The 19,042-nt window shown below is 54.9% G+C and overlaps 1 protein-coding gene across 1 annotated transcript in view; it reads right to left on the bottom strand.

Annotated features, from left to right (window-relative positions):
* LOC140716035 (SRSF protein kinase 3-like) overlaps window positions 1-19,042 on the bottom strand; it is a 59,704-nt gene that overhangs the window by 15,200 nt on the left and 25,462 nt on the right. Inside the window, 10 exon segments of the mRNA XM_073028701.1 lie at window positions 6,732-6,824; window positions 7,114-7,183; window positions 7,973-8,080; window positions 10,309-10,409; window positions 10,680-10,970; window positions 12,485-12,744; window positions 15,374-15,392; window positions 15,704-15,751; window positions 15,754-15,783; window positions 15,786-15,867. Coding sequence (XP_072884802.1) covers window positions 6,732-6,824; window positions 7,114-7,183; window positions 7,973-8,080; window positions 10,309-10,409; window positions 10,680-10,970; window positions 12,485-12,744; window positions 15,374-15,392; window positions 15,704-15,751; window positions 15,754-15,783; window positions 15,786-15,867 — 1,102 coding nt within the window.

Raw genomic sequence — 19,042 nt, 5'->3', positions numbered from 1 at the left:
ATGGCGATCGGTCTTTCCACCCGGAGGTGAGGCGGGTCCCCACTGGAAGTCCCTTTACGAGGGGGTTCTTCCCATGCACCTGGGGGATCTGGGGTGGAGGCTGCTGCAGACAGCGGTGCCCTGCAACAAGTTCTTCAGTTTGTACACGGATCTCCCACTCGCATGCCACTTCTGTGGGCTGGAGGAGACCGTGTACCACATGTACATGGAATGTGTGAGACTACAGCCTCTTTTATTTACGTGGGCTGCTTCTCGCCTTCTGGATGCATTTTAGCCCCACCCTATTTATATATGGTCATCCAGTAAGGAGGGGGAATGTCCTTGTTAACTTGCTCCTGGAGTTGGCAAAATCAGCCATCCGAGGGTCTTGGAAATGAGTGGCAGAAGGATCTCCCCGGGCAGACTGCCTGGCAATGTTTAGAGGGTATGTTCGTGCCCGGCTAAATGTTGAAAAGAAACACGCGAAGTCCATGGCGACCTTAGTGAAGTTCCGGGACTGTTGGGCTCCGTGGAGTGTTAATGCCATCATTCATGGAGATGGCAACATTCTGGTGTAATGTCTATAGTCCATTTATAGTGTAGTAATTGTGTTTGCCACTGTTTTGTATATATTGTATAGCATCGATATTTGTAAAGAAAAATTTTGTAAAAAAAGGTCCAACATAGAGTGAATCTCCCTCCACACCGTCCCATCACACACTCCCGGGGTCAGACACAGAGTGAAGCTCCCTCCACACCGTCCCATCACACACTCCCAGGGTCAGAGTGAAACCCCCTCCACCCCCTCATGTCACACACTCCCGGGTTCAGACACAGAGTGAAACCCCCTCCACACCGTCCCATCACACACTCCCGGGGTCAGACACAGAGTGAATCTCCCTCCATACCGTCCCATCACACACTCCCGGGGTCAGACACAGAGTGAAACTCCCTCCACACCGTCCCATCACACACTCCCGGGGTCAGACACAGAGTGAAACTCCCTCCACACCGTTCCATCACACACTCCCGGGGTCAGACACAGAGTGAAGCTCCCTCCACACCGTCCCATCACACACTCCCGGGGTCAGACACAGAGTGAAACCCCCTCCACCCCCTCACGTCACACACTCCCGGGTTCAGACACAGAGTGAAACCCCCTCCACACCGTCCCATCACACACTCCCGGGGTCAGACACAGAGTGAATCTCCCTCCATACCGTCCCATCACACACTCCCGGGGTCAAACACAGAGTGAAACTCCCTCCACACCGTCCCATCACACACTCCCGGGGTCAGACACAGAGTGAAACTCCCTCCACACCGTCCCATCACACACTCCCGGGGTCAGACACAGAGTGAAGCTCCCTCCACACTGTCCCATCACACACTCCCGGGGTCAGACACAGAGTGAAACTCCCTCCACACCGTCCCATCACACACTCCCGGGGTCAGACACAGAGTGAATCTCCCTCCACACCGTCCCATCACACACTTCCGGGGTCAGACACAGAGTGAATCTCCCTCCACACCGTCCCATCACACACTTCCGTGGTCAGACACAGAGTGAATCTCCCTGCACACCGTCCCATCGCACACTCCTGGGGTCAGACACAGAGTGAAACTTCCTCTACACCGTCCCATCACACCCTTCCGGGGTCAGACACAGAGTGAATCTCCCTCTACACCGTCCCATCACACACTCCCGGGGTCAGACACAGAGTGCAACTCCCCCCACACTGTCCCATCACACACTCCCAGAGTCAGACACAGAGTGAATCTCCCTCCACACCATCCCATCACACATTCCCCGTGTCAGACACAGAGTGAAGCTCCCTCCACACTGGCCCATCACACACTCCCGGGGTCAGACACAGAGTGAAGCTCCCTCCACACCTTCCCATCACACAGGCCCATGGTCAGACACAGAGTTAAGCTCCCTCCACACCGTACCATCACACACTCCCGGGGTCAGAAACAGAGTGAAACTCCCTCCACAGTGTCCCATCACACACTCCCAGAGTCAGACACAGAGTGAAGCTCCCTCTACACTCTCCCATCATACATTTTCAAGGTCGGACACAGAGTGACTCTCCCTCCACACCGTCCCATCACACACTTTCATGAGTTTCAGCATTCACACCCATGTACCCCTTGATTTCTCTATCATCCAGATGCCTATCTACGAGTCTCTTAATTGCCCTAAATGTATCAGTCTCTTTCATCGTCCTGGGCAGGGTGCTCCACGCATCGAACACTTTAAAAAAAACCTACTTGACATACCCCCTGTACGTTCCTCTAATCATCTTAAAGTTATGCTAATTGGTAGAGTTGGTAAATCTCAACAGTTTCTTAAGCCTCCGCCTCGAGCCCTCCAGTGCCAGTGTGAATTATTTCCAGCTTTCTATGTACAGTGCTCCAGATGCAGACTCACCAACAACGAAAAACTGGGGTTCAAACTTCAACTCTCCTACTCCATCCGATGAAAGCCAGCGTCACTACCCTCTCTACCCGATACCATCTGTAGGAGACTAGATACCCTATCCCTCAGTCTCCACTACCATTTACCCTGCATATCCTTGCTCCTTTAACAGCACACCTTGAACTTGTCTTGAGTCACAGAACCCTACAGCAGAGAAACAGGCCCGTTGGCTCATCATTTGTCCCTCATGCATCAACCTGAACCCTCTTTATCTCCCCATCCATTACCTATCCAAATTTCCCTCTAATGTTGCAATAAAAGTCATGTCCACCACTTCCGCTGGCAGCTCATTCCACTCTCATGTCCCTTGAACATTTCACCTTTCACCCTTAACCCATGACCTCTAGTTGCTGTCTCTCTCAACCTCAGTGGAAAATGCCTGCTTGGATTGACCCCATCTATACCCCTCATAATCCTGTAAATCTCTCCTCAGTTCACTGCGTGGCCTGCTATGCAGCTGACCCAGAGCCTGCAGATAACAATCCTCACCGTTCACTAAACAACCAAATTTGTTTTCAGAAAGACTAAAAATAAGACAGGAAATTATAGGCTGGTGAGGCTGGATTCAGTAGTGGGTAAGTTATTCAAAGGGACCAGATATACAAGTATTTGGGTAGGCAGGGACAGATTAGAGAGAGCCGACATGGCACTGTGCGTAGTAGATTGTGTCTAGCCAATCTTACAATCTCGAGGAAGTTACCAGGAAAGCTGATGAAGGTAAGGCAGTGGATGTTGTCTACATGGACTTTGACAAGGTCCCACATGGGAAGTTGGTCAAGAAGACTAGAAGGTTATGGGTGAAGGGTGAAGTGTTTAAGGAAGTGGTTCCCAGTCTTTGTTAATGCCACAGACCCCTGCCATTAACTGGGGCATCAGTGGAGACCAGGTTGAGAACCCCTGGTTTACTCAGCCAGTGTCTAACAACCTGCATCAGAAGTGGTGGGTGTGGGTTTGATTGCAATTCTTAAGAGAAGTTTGGATAAGTACGCAGTTGGGCGGGGCACGGAGGGCTCTGGCTCAGGTGTGTGGGTCAGTATGGCACAGACAGGATGGGCTGAATAGCCAGTTTCTGTGCTGGACTCTTTGGCGTGAGCCACAAAGTTGTGGGTGCACCAGCGGGCGACTCCTCTCAGCTCATCAGTTAAAATCTAATGTCTCTATTTTCCTTTCACAGCTGCTGCATCCTGCGTCTCTGATCGACCACAACACTTCTACACAACGGCATGTTCCTGTTCTCAGAGCTTGCCGATCAGCTGCATGCCCATGTTCGGCCTGAAGTTGGGTGCCTTTGGGACCTGTGGGCACGAATTCTCACCGGTGTCACATACTGGGGTCAGAACACTGAAGACAGCAAGAGTGCCTGTCGGAGGGTTGGCACTCGGTAATCGATTTGCCAATTCTTGAGTCAGGGAACTCAAAATAAAAAAAGCAACTCTTCAGACAGACTAACATCGAAATAGCGGCCGTTGTCTCCCGTGCTGTGGAAAGAGGTCTATCTACTTCTCCCTAATAAGTAGGATGTCAAAATGTTGGAGTGAACAGTTAGTTTTTGACGGACTGTAGACCATGGTCTCTCTTTTAGGAGCTTTGCCGGCAAGGTAGGTGATGTTTTATGCTGGAAGTGGGAGAGACAAGGGTTGATGCTGCTTGTGTGTGGGAACGGGCTGTGGGGTTCTGATTATTTTTCTGTCATTTATTCTTTTTTCCTTCTGTTTCAAGGATGTATATTGTATATTTCAGTTTGTATATTGTATATATTCTCTGATATTAAATTGACTAACCATGCAACCTATATTTTTGTCCAAGGCATTAATAACTCAGAGGGCCAGTGGCACACTACTGGTCACAGGCCTCCAGTCTGAAACATAGAAAACCTACAGCACAATACAGGCCCTTCGGCCCACAATGCTGTGCCAAACATGTCCTTACCTTAGAAATTACCTAGGCTTACCCATAGTCCTCTATTTTTCTAAGCTCCATGTACCTGTCCAGGAGTCTCTTAAAAGACCCCATCGTATCCGCCTCCACCACCGTTGCCGGCAGCCCATTCCACACACTCACCACTCTGTGTAAAAAATTTACCCCTGACATCTCCTCTGTACCTACTTCCAAGCACCTTAAAACTGTGTCCATTCGTGCCAGCCACTTCAGCCCTGGGGAAAAAACCTCTGACTATCCACACGATCAATGCCTCTCATCATCTTATACACCTCTATCAGGTCACCTCTCATCCTCCTTCGCTCCAAGGAGAAAAGGCTGAGTTCACTCAAACTATTCTCATAAGGCATGCTCCCCAATCCAGGCAACATCCTTGTAAATCTCCTCCGCATTCTTTCTATAGTATCTACATCCTTCTTGTAGTGAGGTGACCAGAACTGAGCACAGTACTCCAAGTGGGATCTGACCAGGGTCCCATACAGCTGTAATGTTACTTCTCGGCTCCTGAACTTAATCCCACGGTTGATGAAGGCTAATACACTGCATGCCTTCTTAACCACACAGTTAACCTGCACAGCAGCTTTGAGTGTCCTATTGACTCGGACCCCAAGATCCCTCCGATTGTCCACACTGCCAAGAGTCTTACCATTAATATTATATTTTGCCATCATATTTGACCTGCCAAAATGAACCACCTCACACTGATCTGGGTTGAACTCCATCTGCCACTTCTCAGCCCAGTTTTGCATCCTATCAAAGTCCTGTTGTAACCTCTGACAGCCCTCCACACTATACACAACACCCCCAACCTTTGTGTCATCAGCAAATTTACTAACCCATCCCTCCACTTCCTCATCCAGGTCATTTATAAAAAATCACAACGAGAAGAGGTCCCAGAACAGATCCCTGAGGCACACCACTGGTCACTGACCTCCATGCAGAATATGACCCGTTTACAACCACTCTTTGCCTTCTCTGAGCAAGCCAATTCTGGATTCACAAAGCAATGTCCCCTTGGATCCCTTACTCTCTCAATAAGCCTTGCATGGGGTACCTTATCAAATGACTTGCTGAAATCCATATACACTACTTCTACTGCTCTAGCTTCATCAATGTGCTTAGTCACATCCTCAAAAAATTCAATCAGGTTCGTAAGGCACGACCTGCCTTTGACAAAGCCATGCTGACTATTCCTAATCCTATTATGCCTCTCCAAATGTTCAGAAATCCTGCCTCTCAGGAGCTTTTCCATCAACTTACTAACCACTGAAGTAAGACTCACTGGTTTATAATTTCCTGGGCTATCTCTACTCCCTTTCTTGAATAAAGGAACAACATTCACAACCCTCCAATCCTCCGGAACCTCTCCCATCCCCATTGATGATGCAAAATTCATTGCTAGAGGCTCATCAATCTCCTCCTACGCCTCTCACAGTAGCCCGGGGTACATCTCATCTGGTCCCGGAGACTTATCCAACTTGATGCTTTCCAAAAGCTCCAGCACATCCTCTTCCTTAATGTCTATATGCACAAGCTTTTCAATCTGCTGTAAGTCATCCCTACAATCACCAATATTCTTTTCTGTAGTGAGTACTGAAGCAAAGTATTCATTAAGTACCTCTTCTGTCTCCTCCGGTTCCATACACACTTTCCCACTGTCACACTTGATTGGTCCTATTTTCTCACGTCTTATCCTCTTGCTCTTCACATACTTGTAGAATGCCTTGGGGTTTTCTTTAATCCTGCTCGCCAAGACCTTCTCATGGCCCCTTCTGGTTTTCCTAATTTCATTCTTAAGCTCCTTCCTGCTAGCCTTATTTAAGGCAGAGATTGATAGGTATCTGAGTAGCCAGGGCATCAAGGGTTATGGTGAGAAGGTGGGGGAGTGAGACTAAATGGGAGAACGGATCAGCTCACGATAAAATGGCAGAGCAGACTCGATGGGCTGAATGGCCAACTTCTGCTCCTTTGTCTTATGGTCTTATAATCTTCTTGAACACAGTCCCCCAACTAATGAAGGCCAATACAGAGTACACCTTCTTAATTACTTGCTCAGCAACTTTGAGGGATCTATGGACGTGGACCCCAAGATCTCTCTGTTCCCCCACAGTGCCAAGAGTTCTGTTGCCTTGCATTCATCTTTTCAAAGTGAATCACCTCACACTTTTCCATCTGCCACTTCCTAGCCCATCTCTGCATCCTGTCAATGTCCCACTGTAACTTACACCACCACCCTTCGTGCCACCTGCAAACTTCACAGTGCTGCAGCATTCGATGTGGAAATGCGGTGTCCGAGTGCAAGGTTGACAGTGCACACAGTGCCACGACTTACCCCTGCGATTGAAGAATTCCCGGGAATATCGTCCGGATAACGCAAACTGTACTGGGATGTTGCCCAGCAACTCGATCATATGAGCGATGTGGTCTATAAAAGGGAGCACACATCAATCACAGAGGGAGTCTTCCATCCAGTGGGCCCAGCTAGACTGCCTGGCAAGGCACAGCGACAGCGACTGGCCTCACAACGCCAGGGAAACACCCCCCCCCCCACAAAGTTTCTCCGTCCCTCCCACAGCGTGCCACTCCCTCCTGTCCACCCCTCCCACACTGCGGTGCTGCCTCACCTGCTCTACAAAGTCCACCCCCAGGAGAGAGCAATCCCACTGCCCCTGAATCCCAGCACAACAGGACGGCCAACAAAATTCGGCACTAACCTTCGTCACGAGTGTAATCTTCTCCCGAGTGCGGTTCAAACAGATAATCGCCTGTCAGCAGCTCGAAGGCCTGGGTGGGGACAAACACAGTCAGACACAGCTTCCCACTGAAAGAACTCCACCCTCCATACAGACCAGCGGTGAAGAGAGAGGGCCGCACTGCAGGAGGGGCACTGAAGGGACAGCACTAGGCTGTGGGAGGGGCAGTGAGGAGGGAGCGTCACACTCCAGGAGGGGCGATGAGGAGAGAGCGTCACACTGTGGGAGGGGCGGTGAAGGGACAGCGCTAGGCTGTGGGAGGGGCAGTGAGGAGGGAGCTTCATTCTCCAGGGGGGGTGATGAGGAGAGAGCGTCACACTGTGCGAGGGGCGGTGAAGGGACAGCGCTAGGCTGTGGGAGGGGCATTGAGGTGGGAGCTTCACTCTCCGGGGGGGTGATGAGGAGGGAGCATCACACTGTTTGGGGGGGGGGGGCGGTGAGGAGGGAGCTTTGCACTGTGGGAGGGACATTGAGGAGGGAGCGTCACACTGTGGGAAGGGCAGTGAAGAGGGAACGTCACACTGCAAGAGGGAAGGTGAGGAGGGAGTGTCACACTCCAGGAGGGGCGATGAGGAGGGAGCATCACACTGTAGGAGGGAAGGTGGGGAGGGAGCATCACACTCCAGGAGGGAAGGTGAGGAGGGAGCATCACACTGCGGGGGGCGGTGAGGAGGGAGCGTCACACTGTAGGAGGGGCAGTGGAGGAGGGATGGTGAGGACGGAGCACTGTATTGAAAGATGGGCAGGACCTGATTACAAGCCCCAGACTGTAAGTAGTTGTTGCTGAGTCCCCACTCCCCACGATGTAGGAATCACCTACCATACAGGCCGTGCTCCATATATCAGCGGGTGGCCCGTACCCAGCCCCTAACAACACCTCCAGCGACCGGTACTGTCGTGTTTGCACGTCCTCTGTAAAGTGTTTGTACTGTGGGGAGAGCAAACAGGTCAGTGTGGCTGCTTCAGGTGTACCCCACCCCTCACACCCCCAACACTCACCATCCTTGCTCCCCACCCCTCACACCCCCAACACTCACCATCCTTACTCCCCACCCCTCACACCCCCAACACTCACCATCCTTACTCCCCACCCCTCACACCCCAACACTCACCATCCTTACTCCCCACCCCTCACACCCCCAACACTCACCATCCTTACTCCCCACCCCTCTCACCCCCAACACTCACCATCCTTACTCCCCACCCCTCACACCCCAACACTCACCATCCTTGCTCCCCACCCCTCACACCCCAACACTCACCATCCTTGCTCCCCACCCCTCTCACCCCCAACACTCACCATCCTTACTCCCCACCCCTCACACCCCAACACTCACCATCCTTGCTCCCCACCCCTCACACCCCAACACTCACCATCCTTGCTCCCCACCCCTCACACCCCCAACACTCACCATCCTTACTCCCCACCCCTCTCACCCCCAACACTCACCATCCTTACTCCCCACCCCTCACACCCCCAACACTCACCATCCTTGCTCCCCACCCCTCACACCCCCAACACTCACCATCCTTGCTCCCCACCCCTCACACCCCCAACACTCACCATCCTTACTCCCCACCCCTCACACCCCCAACACTCACCATCCTTACTCCCCACCCCTCACACCCCCAACACTCACCATCCTTACTCCCCACCCCTCACACCCCCAACACTCACCATCCTTACTCCCCACCCCTCACACCCCCAACACTCACCATCCTTGCTCCCCACCCCTCACACCCCCAACACTCACCATCCTTGCTCCCCACCCCTCACACCCCAACACTCACCATCCTTGCTCCCCACCCCTCACACCCCCAACACTCACCATCCTTACTCCCCACCCCTCACACCCCCAACACTCACCATCCTTACTCCCCACCCCTCACACCCCCAACACTCACCATCCTTACTCCCCACCCCTCACACCCCCAACACTCACCATCCTTGCTCCCCACCCCTCACACCCCCAACACTCACCATCCTTGCTCCCCACCCCTCACACCCCAACACTCACCATCCTTGCTCCCCACCCCTCACACCCCAACACTCACCATCCTTGCTCCCCACCCCTCACACCCCAACACTCACCATCCTTGCTCCCCACCCCTCACACCCCCAACACTCACCATCCTTACTCCCCACCCCTCACACCCCCAACACTCACCATCCTTACTCCCCACCCCTCACACCCCCAACACTCACCATCCTTACTCCCCACCCCTCACACCCCAACACTCACCATCCTTGCTCCCCACCCCTCACACCCCCAACACTCACCATCCTTACTCCCCACCCCTCACACCCCCAACACTCACCATCCTTACTCCCCACCCCTCGCACCCCCAACACTCACCATCCTTACTCCCCACCCCTCACACCCCCAACACTCACCATCCTTACTCCCCACCCCTCACACCCCCAACACTCACCATCCTTACTCCCCACCCCTCACACCCCCAACACTCACCATCCTTACTCCCCACCCCTCACACCCCCAACACTCACCATCCTTACTCCCCACCCCTCGCACCCCCAACACTCACCATCCTTACTCCCCACCCCTCACACCCCAACACTCACCATCCTTACTCCCCACCCCTCACACCCCCAACACTCACCATCCTTACTCCCCACCCCTCACACCCCCAACACTCACCATCCTTACTCCCCACCCCTCACACCCCCAACACTCACCATCCTTACTCCCCACCCCTCACACCCCCAACACTCACCGTCCTTGCTCCCCACCCCTCACACCCCCAACACTCACCGTCCTTGCTCCCCACCCCTCACACCCCCAACACTCACCGTCCTTACTCCCCACCCCTCACACCCCCAACACTCACCGTCCTTACTCCCCACCCCTCACACCCCCAACACTCACCGTCCTTACTCCCCACCCCTCACACCCCCAACACTCACCGTCCTTACTCCCCACCCCTCACACCCCCAACACTCACCGTCCTTACTCCCCACCCCTCACACCCCCAACACTCACCATCCTTGCTCCCCACCCCTCTCACCCCCAACACTCACCATCCTTGCTTCCCCACCCTCATACCCATACCATCACACTCCCAACCCCCACACACCATACTCACCCTCAACCCCCCCACCTCTCAGCCCATCATTACACCCCACCCAGCACTCACCACCCAACAGGCATTTCCCAGGTCCGCAATCTTCACCCGGATGTTGCCGGCATTCCGAGGGTCCAGCGGGTTCGTTAGGAAGTCCGAGGCATTGAACGAGTCTGAGGTGGTGGTGCATGGGAGGAGTCCGGGAGATCTGTTAGCAGCCTGTACCAATCCCACAAAGTGCTCAGCCCCAACATCAGTCCACCCCACCTGCCCCTCGTTCCCACCCCTCTCCACACATTTCAATCCACCCTCTCGTCTGACACTCGGCCTCCAACTCCAGACTACTCTCACTCCTTCTTGCCCTCTAACTATTCCCCGTCCTGTAACTCATCTTCCGATTCCTACCCCTCCTTCCCACTCTCCCCCACCAGCCGGCAGCTCACCTGGGTGGTGGTCCCCCAGGGGGGATCCAGGGGCGGCTCTGGTCCGGCCGCTGGACGAGCCGGAGAACGTGGAGCTGGACTGTGTGGAGAGCAGGGAGCTGGAGAAACCCGACACCTCCGAGTCGGGGCTGAGGAAGCGTCTGGCGCTCACGTACCCGTTGCACACCTCGGAGCCGGGGGACGAGGGGATCTGAGGGCTGAGGATTCCCCTGGGGAGATCACGCTCACACCCGTCGGCGCCCGGCGGCTCTTTCGCCACCTCCGGACTACCGGGTGGGATCTTCCCCGTTCCTGAGGGGAGAGAGAGGTGAAAGGTCAGAGCTGGAGTTTTCGGTGAACAGTACAGGCCCCTCGGTACAAGGAGTCGTGCCGACCTTTTAGACTTCCCTCCTACGTAGCTCTGCATTTTCCTGTCATCCACTCTAAAACGTCCCTGAGGCAGTTAGTTCCACACTGAACAACTGCTGGCGTCAAACTGTACCAGCCTCCGCCATTCCTCCGGCTTCAGCAACCGCACGGAGAGGGACAGGGAGCCGCCTTCTGTCCTGGCTTGTGTATCACATCGACAGCTCGGTTGCAATATCCACGGTTGGCCCCGACCTCAACCCTCTGAGTAACTTCCGTGGTACTGAGTTCCACACGTCCACCACTCACTGTGTTAAAAAGCTGCCTCTGGCATCCCCCCTGTATGTCCAACAAATCACCGTAAAATGTTATCGCCTGCGATCAGCCGTTTCCACACAGTGGCTGTCCACTTTCATCATCTTGTATACCTCTATCAAGTCACCTCTCACCCTCCTCAACTTCAAAGTGAAAGCCCGCGCCCATTTCCCTCTCTAATCCTAAATTTATTATTGGAGTATGAATACGATATACCACCTCCAAATGTGTCCCCTTACAGGCAGCCACGAAACAACAAAACCCAACAGAACCCGTTGTGAAAGACCCGACGTGCAGAGAAGCCAGCAAGTAACATTCAGAACTGAAAGTGAGTCCACAGTCGAAGCCAGTCATCGCTGCAGCCGGCCCACCAGCCGTTTAGATGCAGGCCACGGCCTCAGTTCAGCACTGAGATGAGTAAACCTGTCCCTTTCCTCCAGCTGCCACACCCTGACCTTTTCAAGCAGCCAGCCAGCAGCTCTGTCCTCGCCCTGGGATCCGGCCCCACCGTTTCGATGCCCATTCGGGCCCGGGACCAGACATGCATCTCGCACCTTCGAGACTTCAGTAAACACCGCTCAGCTCCCGAAGGGAATTTCCGAGAAAAAGGGTGATTACTTTATCCCTTCACTTGCACTAACACCATCTTAAACTGAAATTTAGGCAACATCCTAGTAAATCTCCTTTGCACATCCTACAATGAGGCAAATATATTACACGCCGTCTCTTTTGCTTCTATACTGTTGCCCCTTTGCCACGAGGCATCAGTACAGCTCAAGAGTCTTCTGTAAGGTCATACTTATTGTTATTGAAACGGCCACAGTGGTGCTTACATCTGTAAGGAGTCTGTAAATCCTCCCATGAACTAGGGTAATTAGGCTCGGGTTAAATCGGAGTTTGCTGAGCAGCAACCACCCCACGTCGCACAAATCTCAACAAATAAAAATATCAGGTCTCCCTTTAGAATAAAATGTCTTCTTTGGTTTCTCTGAATTCCTCCCAGAAACCCCAACCACTGCAGTTGTCCCTGCTATAGAGACTGGGAGGGACAGGAAGAAGGGAGGGAGGAGGGTGGCGCAGGAAGATCAGGACTGGGGGGTGGTGGGGGGGGGACTTCCTTGCTCGCTCAGGGAGTGCGCACGTACCCGGTGGCGGCTCCTCACTCCCTGGGGGCTGGTCGGGAGCCTCGGCAGCGGTCTGGGCGTGGAGCCGCGAGTTGGGTAACCCCGGGAAGAGGCCGTGGAGCCGGAGGTGAGTGAGGCCGACGGAGGCCGCCTCCTCGAGCTGCTCGACGTGCTGGAGGTGCAGCAGCCGCTCCTCCAGCAACTGCCGTTGTCTCTTCTGTTTCTTCCGCAGTTTCTTCTTTCGGTTCTTCGACACCCTGCCTGCCTGTGGGGGTGAAAGGCTTTTAATGGTGGCGGGTTATGTCCTCCCCCAATACCAAGACCCTCACCTTCCTCCCTACCCTTTGATGCCCTGCCTGCCTGAGGGGGTTCTGGGGGGGGGGGGGGAAGGTTGAGTTAATTCCACCCAAATACTCTCCTCCCTCTACAACCACCTCCTGCGCTTCAACACCCTGCAAGGGCAGGGGGTGGGGTATTGTATTCTCCCTTCCCCGACAGAGACCCTCACCACCCCCCAATCCTTCGACAGCCTGTCTGCCTGTGAGTGTAGAGAGGGGGTATGGGGATGTAAATGCTGGGCCAGAGTCCTCAGCCACTCCTCTTCAACATCAGAACCTTTCCCTTCTGACGCTGGGACCCCCCTCCCCCACACCAGCAACTCCCCCTCAACAACACCAGAACCATCTCCCTCCCCACCCTCTGACTATTTGGGCAAACTCCAGGTACAGAGAGCACGTCCAGTGACTATCCTGAACAGTACAACACAGGAACAGGACTTTCAGCCCTACAGACTGTACTAGCAACTAAACCAATCCTTTGTGCGTACAGCACCTACCGCTCTATTCTCTGCTTGTTTACGTGGCAAAACATCCTTGTAAGCACCTCCATCATATCTGCACCATCACTGTCCACACACCGTAAAGAAAAAACTTGCCCTACACATCCCCATTAAACTTACCCCTCTCACCCTGACCATTTCCTATACTCTGGGGGAAAGACACCATCTATGCTGCTTGCAATATTTTATCAGATCTCCCCTCAGTCTGTTCCGTGTGCTGCCCCAGTGAAATCAACTGGGGGGGGGGGGGGAGAGGGGAGAAGTGGGGAGAGCGGGTGAATGGCAGAGAGGGATGAGGGGGAGGGGAGCGAGGGGAAGGGGGAGTGGTTAAGAGGGGGTGAAGGGGAGGAGGGAGAAGGGGAGGGGGTTGGAAGGGAGGGGGTGAGGGGGAAGGACAGAATAGGAAGGGGCAATGGGGAGGGGTTAAGAGGGGAGAGGGGAGAGATGAAGGGGAGGGGGTTGGAGGGTGAGAAGGGGGATGGGGTGTGGGGAGGGGGCAAAGGGGGAGGGGAGAATAGGGGGCGATGGGGAGGAGGGAGAAGGGGGAGGGGGTAAGAGCAGAGGGGGTGGAGGGGGCCGGGGAGAAGAGGTTGAAGGGGCGGAGAGGGGGCATGGGAGCAAAGGGGGAGGGGGTTTAAGGAGAGGGAGGTGAAGGGGAGGTGTGAAGGGGCAAAGGGTGGAGGGTGAAAAGAGGGGAGGGGGCATGATGGGGAGAGGGGCGCAAGGGGGGGATGGAGAGGGAGAAGGGGAGGGGGAAAGTAGCAACGGGGAGCGGGCAAAGGGAGTGTGAAGGGGAGAAGGGGGATGGGATGGAGGGGGAGGGGTCACGAAGGGGGGAAGGAGGGAGGGGGAAATGGGACAGCAGGTGAAGGGGAGAGAGGGTGAAGGGGACAGGAGGTGATGTTGTCAGGGGGTGAAGGAATGGTGAATGCAGGGGGTGGGGGTTGAAGGCATGGGGAGAAGGGGTGAGGAGTGTGAAGGGGAAGGGCGTGAGGGGGAGGGGGACAGGGAAGCATACTTGTTTTGTGCGCTAGCACAGAATATCCTGTTGGTTGTTTACTCACGTTTCAAGGTACTTGTCAATCTGAGTGAGTGCAACTGAATCCAAGGATTTTGCTGCTCATCTGGCTACAAACCTCACACTTGTCCAGGTTCAACTCCGCCTGACATTCCCTGCCCAATACTCCAAACTGAATACTTCCTCACTATTCGTGACTCCGCTGACTTCTCTGTTGATGACTAACATTTCCACTCGGATCATTTATAGTCACAAACAAGAGTGGTGCAAAGCTCAGGCCTTTCAGCCCAATTACTGTATGTTGGCCCACAGACCACCACTCTCTGGACACACTTCTCCTTCTGTGGCTCATTCCAATACTGGGGAGCTTCACCACCACCTCACACCCCCTCAATGGCAAACACCAGCAAGGACAGCGGGTCAGAACTCTTTTGGCAACCACCCCCCCCCAACACACAGGAGCAGGAGGGGTTCACAGAAATGAAGGGGGAAGAAAGAGGTTACAGAGACATGGAAGGGTGCAAGGGGGATCAGAGTCAGGGAGGGGTGCGAGGGGTTTCACAGAGACAGGGAGGGGTATTACAGAGATGGGACACTTGTAGGGGTGGAGAGTTGTGGGGGGTGAGAGTAACAGATGGGGAGGAGTGTAGGGAATGGAGGTGTCACAGAGATGGGGAGAGGTGTAGGGGAAGGATGGTGACACAGAGATGGGGAGAGGTGTAGGGGAAGGATGGGGATACAGAGATGGGGAGAGGTGTAGGGGAAGGATGGTGACACAGAGATGGGGAGAGGTGTAGGGGAAGGATGGGGATACAGAGATGGGGAGAGGTGTAGGGGAAGGATGGGGATACAGAGATGGGGAGAGGTGTAGGGGAAGGATGGGGATACAGAGATGGGGAGAGGTGTAGGGGAAAGATAGGATACAGAGATGGGGAGAGGTGTAGGGGAAGGATGGGGATACAGTGCTAGAGGGGTGTATGGCCAAAGGTGGGTCACAGAAATGGGAACGGACAAAGGTGCCTTCACTCTGTACCCCAGAATCACTCACCTGAACCTCTGTGGAGCTGTGCTGACTGAAGAGAGGAGCAAAGAGATGGTTAAAAGACAAGGTGAGGAAGAGTGTGTTGGGCAGCAGGCAGTGTCTCGGATCTGCAGACACCTGTTTCTGACTGGGAGGGTCTCGGGGATAACTGCTCAGTCCCCCTTCCCCTCAGACACCAGTGACCAAAATAAAAATGGGGTGCAGGATGCACGGTGAGAGAGCTGCCACGGAGTGGATGGGCAAACGGCCTTTCAGTAATCGACAGCAAAGCCAGAGGGAAGGCAGGAGGGAGGCCCTCCTCCCTAGGCAGGCATCCCAATGGGTGGGACGGAGCGACCTTACCTGAGGAGCCTGAGGGTGGGGGGGCTCCAGCCTGCTGCCACAGAGTGCCTCGGCAGCCAGGCGCCTGACATAGACCTCGTCACAGCCAGTAGGATGTTCTCAGGCTTGATATCGGTATGGATGATCTTACACTTGGTGTGGAGGTAGTGTAGTCCCTGCAGCACCTGGGCATGGGCAGAGGGTGCTGTTAGAAGGCAGGGGTATTCTCGTACAACGCCCCCACCCAACGGTGAGGGAAGCTTCAGTCTGTGTCTAAACCTGGGGAGTGTGTGATGGGACGATGTGGAGGGAGCTTCAGTCTGTGTCCTAAACCTGGGATTGTGTGATGGGATGGTGTGAGGGAGCTTCACTCTGGCTGACCCGGGAGTGTGTGATGGGACGGTGTGGAGGGAGCTCCACTCTGTGTCTGACCCCAGGAGTGTGTGATGGGACAGTGTGAAGGGAGATTCACTCTGTGTCTGACTCCGGGAGTGCGTGATGGGACGGTGTGGAGGGAGTTTCACTCTGTGTCTGACTCCGGGAGTGTGTGATGGGACGGTGTGGAGGGAGTTTCACTCTGTGTCTGACTCCGGAGTGTGTGATGGGACGGTGTGGAGGGAGTTCACTCTGTGTCTGACCCCGGGAGTGTGTGATGGGACAGTGTGAAGGGAGATTCACTCTGTGTCTGACCCCGGGAGTGTGTGATGGGACGGTGTGGAGGAGCTTCACTCTGCGTCTGACCCCGGGAGTGTGAGATGGGACAGTGTGGAGGGAGCTTCACTCTGTGTCTGACCCCGGGAGTGTGTGATGGGATAGTGTGGATAGTGTTCTTTTTCAATATTCACCTGGGCACGAACATACCCCCTAAACATTGCCAGGCAGTCTGCCTGGGCAGCTCCTCCCGCCTCCCTTTTCCAAGACCCTCGGATGGCAGATTTCACCAGCCCCAGGTGCAAGTTGATAAGGACATCCTCATCCCTCCATGCCCCCTTCCTTACTGATGACCATATATAAATAGGGTGGGGCTAAAGTGCAACCAGAAGGCGAGAAGCAGCCCACGCAAATACGCAAAAAGAGGCTGCAGCCTCGCACACTCCATGTACATGTGGTACACGGTCTCCACCAGCCCGCAGAAGTGGCATGCGGGAGGGAGATCCGTGTACAATCTGAAGAACCTATTGCAGGGTACCGCTCTATGCAGCACCCTCCAGCCGAGATCCCCAGGTGCATGGGAAGAACCCCCTCGTAAAGGGACTTTCAGTGGGGACCCTCCTCACCTCCAGGTGGAAAGACATGGCGTGTTGGGACAGTGGACAAGGGCAAGGAAGTGGAGGGTGTGGAGCAGCAGCCCATACAAGTACCTCCTACTTGCATCCCTGAATAGGATTGTGGGTGTCGAGGAGAGACGGCTCAAGTTGTGTGGACGCGGCTCTCTGAGCAGATTGCGGGGGCCTGGGCCCGACAAGCAGCTTGGCCTGAGTCGGTCACACAACTGAGCCGTACTGACATCCACTGAGGTAGGGCAGGGGTCGGTCAGACTCCGCCCTCTGCCAGAGGAGGGATCCCGGCCTGAGGCGACCATGTTCCAGACTCTCAGTAGGTCCTGATAGAAGCCGGGCAGACTCCGCAAAGCAGTACGGCTGACGCCCGCCGGTGGTAGCCACATCTCTTCGTGGAGACAGCAGCCCCTCCGGAGGAAGAAAGTCGCCAACACGTGCCACCTGGGAGGGTGCTGGCGTCCAGGAATCTCTGCAGAGTCCTGAGAGGAGAGCCGCCAGTCGCGTTTCGAACGCACACCAGCGACTGTCCACCCTCTCCCACTTGGAGACTCAAGACCGCTGCAGAGACCCAGTGTTTCCTGTTGCCCAGAAGAAGGTCCACTAACTTCCTCTGCATTCTTGCAACAAGCGGGGCAGGAGGGGCCAAGGTGACCATCCGATACCACAACATGGGGGCCACCAGCTGGTTTATGACCATCAGGTCAGCACCCTGAGAAGGCCTGACCAGCGCCCCAGTCGGGCCATGACCCAGTCTCCCCAGAAGGGCTCAGGTAGACTCCCAGATAGAGGAGACATCTAGTGCACCACTCAAAAGCTCTCATCTCCTCCAGCAGGGAGTCCACCTGCCACTGATCCACTAAGAACATTTCGCCCAGTTGATCCTAACAGAGGATGCCGCCGAGAAAACTTCTTGGCACTCGCGCATCCTCCGCAGGTCATTGGGATCTGTCATCATGAGGAGTACATCATCGGCGTAGGCCGAGAGGACGACCTCCATGCCCGGTTCACGCAGAACCAGACCTGTCAGCCTTCGCCGAAGAAGGCTCAGGAATGGCTCAACACAGATCGCTTACAATTGACCGGACATGGGGCATCCCAGATGTACTCCTCTCCTAAAGGGAAATGGGCGCTGCCAGTGATCCATTGATCTTAACAAGGCACTCCGCGGCAGAGTATAGGAGCCGAACTTGGGCACAAAGTGTGGTCCGAGCCCAAGGCCTGCAGAGTGCCCACCAGGAAACTGTGGTCTACGCGGTCAAACGCCTTCTCCTGGTCAAGAGAGAGAAACGCTGCCTGGGACCCAGTCTCCTGCTGCAGGTGGATCAGGTCCCGTACTAGGTGGACGTGTCCTGGATGGAGCGGCCCGGGACCCAGTCTCCTGCTGCAGGTGGATCAGGTCCCGTACTAGGTGGTCGTTGCCCTGGATGGAGCGGCCCGGGACCCAGTCTCCTGCTGCAGGTGGATCAGGTCCGTACTAGGTGGACGTTGCCTGGATGGAGCGGCCCGGGACCCAGTCTCCTCCTGCAGGTGGATCAGGTCCCGTACTAGGTGGACGTTGTCCTGGATGGAGCGGCCCGGGACCCAGTCTCCTGCTGCAGGTGGATCATGTCCTGTTAGGTGGATATTGTCCTGGATGGAGTGGCCCGGGTCTGTGTAAGATTGGTCAGATGGATCACTTGTCTCAGTACTGAACCAAGGACGGTTGGCCATTGCCCGGGCGAAGATCTTGTAGTCCGCGCACAAGAGGGAGACCGGGCGCCAGTTCTTTAGCAGGCGGAGGTCTCCCTTCTTGGGCAGCAGGATCACAACAGCTCTCTGCCATGAGAGGGGCATTTCCCCGGTGGCTAGGCTCTCCCCTAGAACAAGGCTGTAATCAACCCCCAGGACATCCCAAAAAGTCTGATAAAACTCTACACTCAAGACCATCTAAGCCAGGGGACTTACCCCTCCGGAGCTGCCGGAGGGCAGTAGACAGCTCCTCCCGAGTCAGGGGAGCGTCCAGACGCACTGTGTCCTCTGGGCTGACCTTGGACAAATCTTCCCAGACCTCACTGCACGCCCCCACATTCGACGGATCTGG

This window comes from Hemitrygon akajei, chromosome 24 (assembly GCF_048418815.1).
Source record: "Hemitrygon akajei chromosome 24, sHemAka1.3, whole genome shotgun sequence".
Classification (NCBI taxonomy): Eukaryota; Metazoa; Chordata; class Chondrichthyes; order Myliobatiformes; family Dasyatidae; genus Hemitrygon; species Hemitrygon akajei.
Note: the sequence above shows the minus strand (reverse complement) of the source record. Positions and strands in the feature narration are given on the sequence as shown.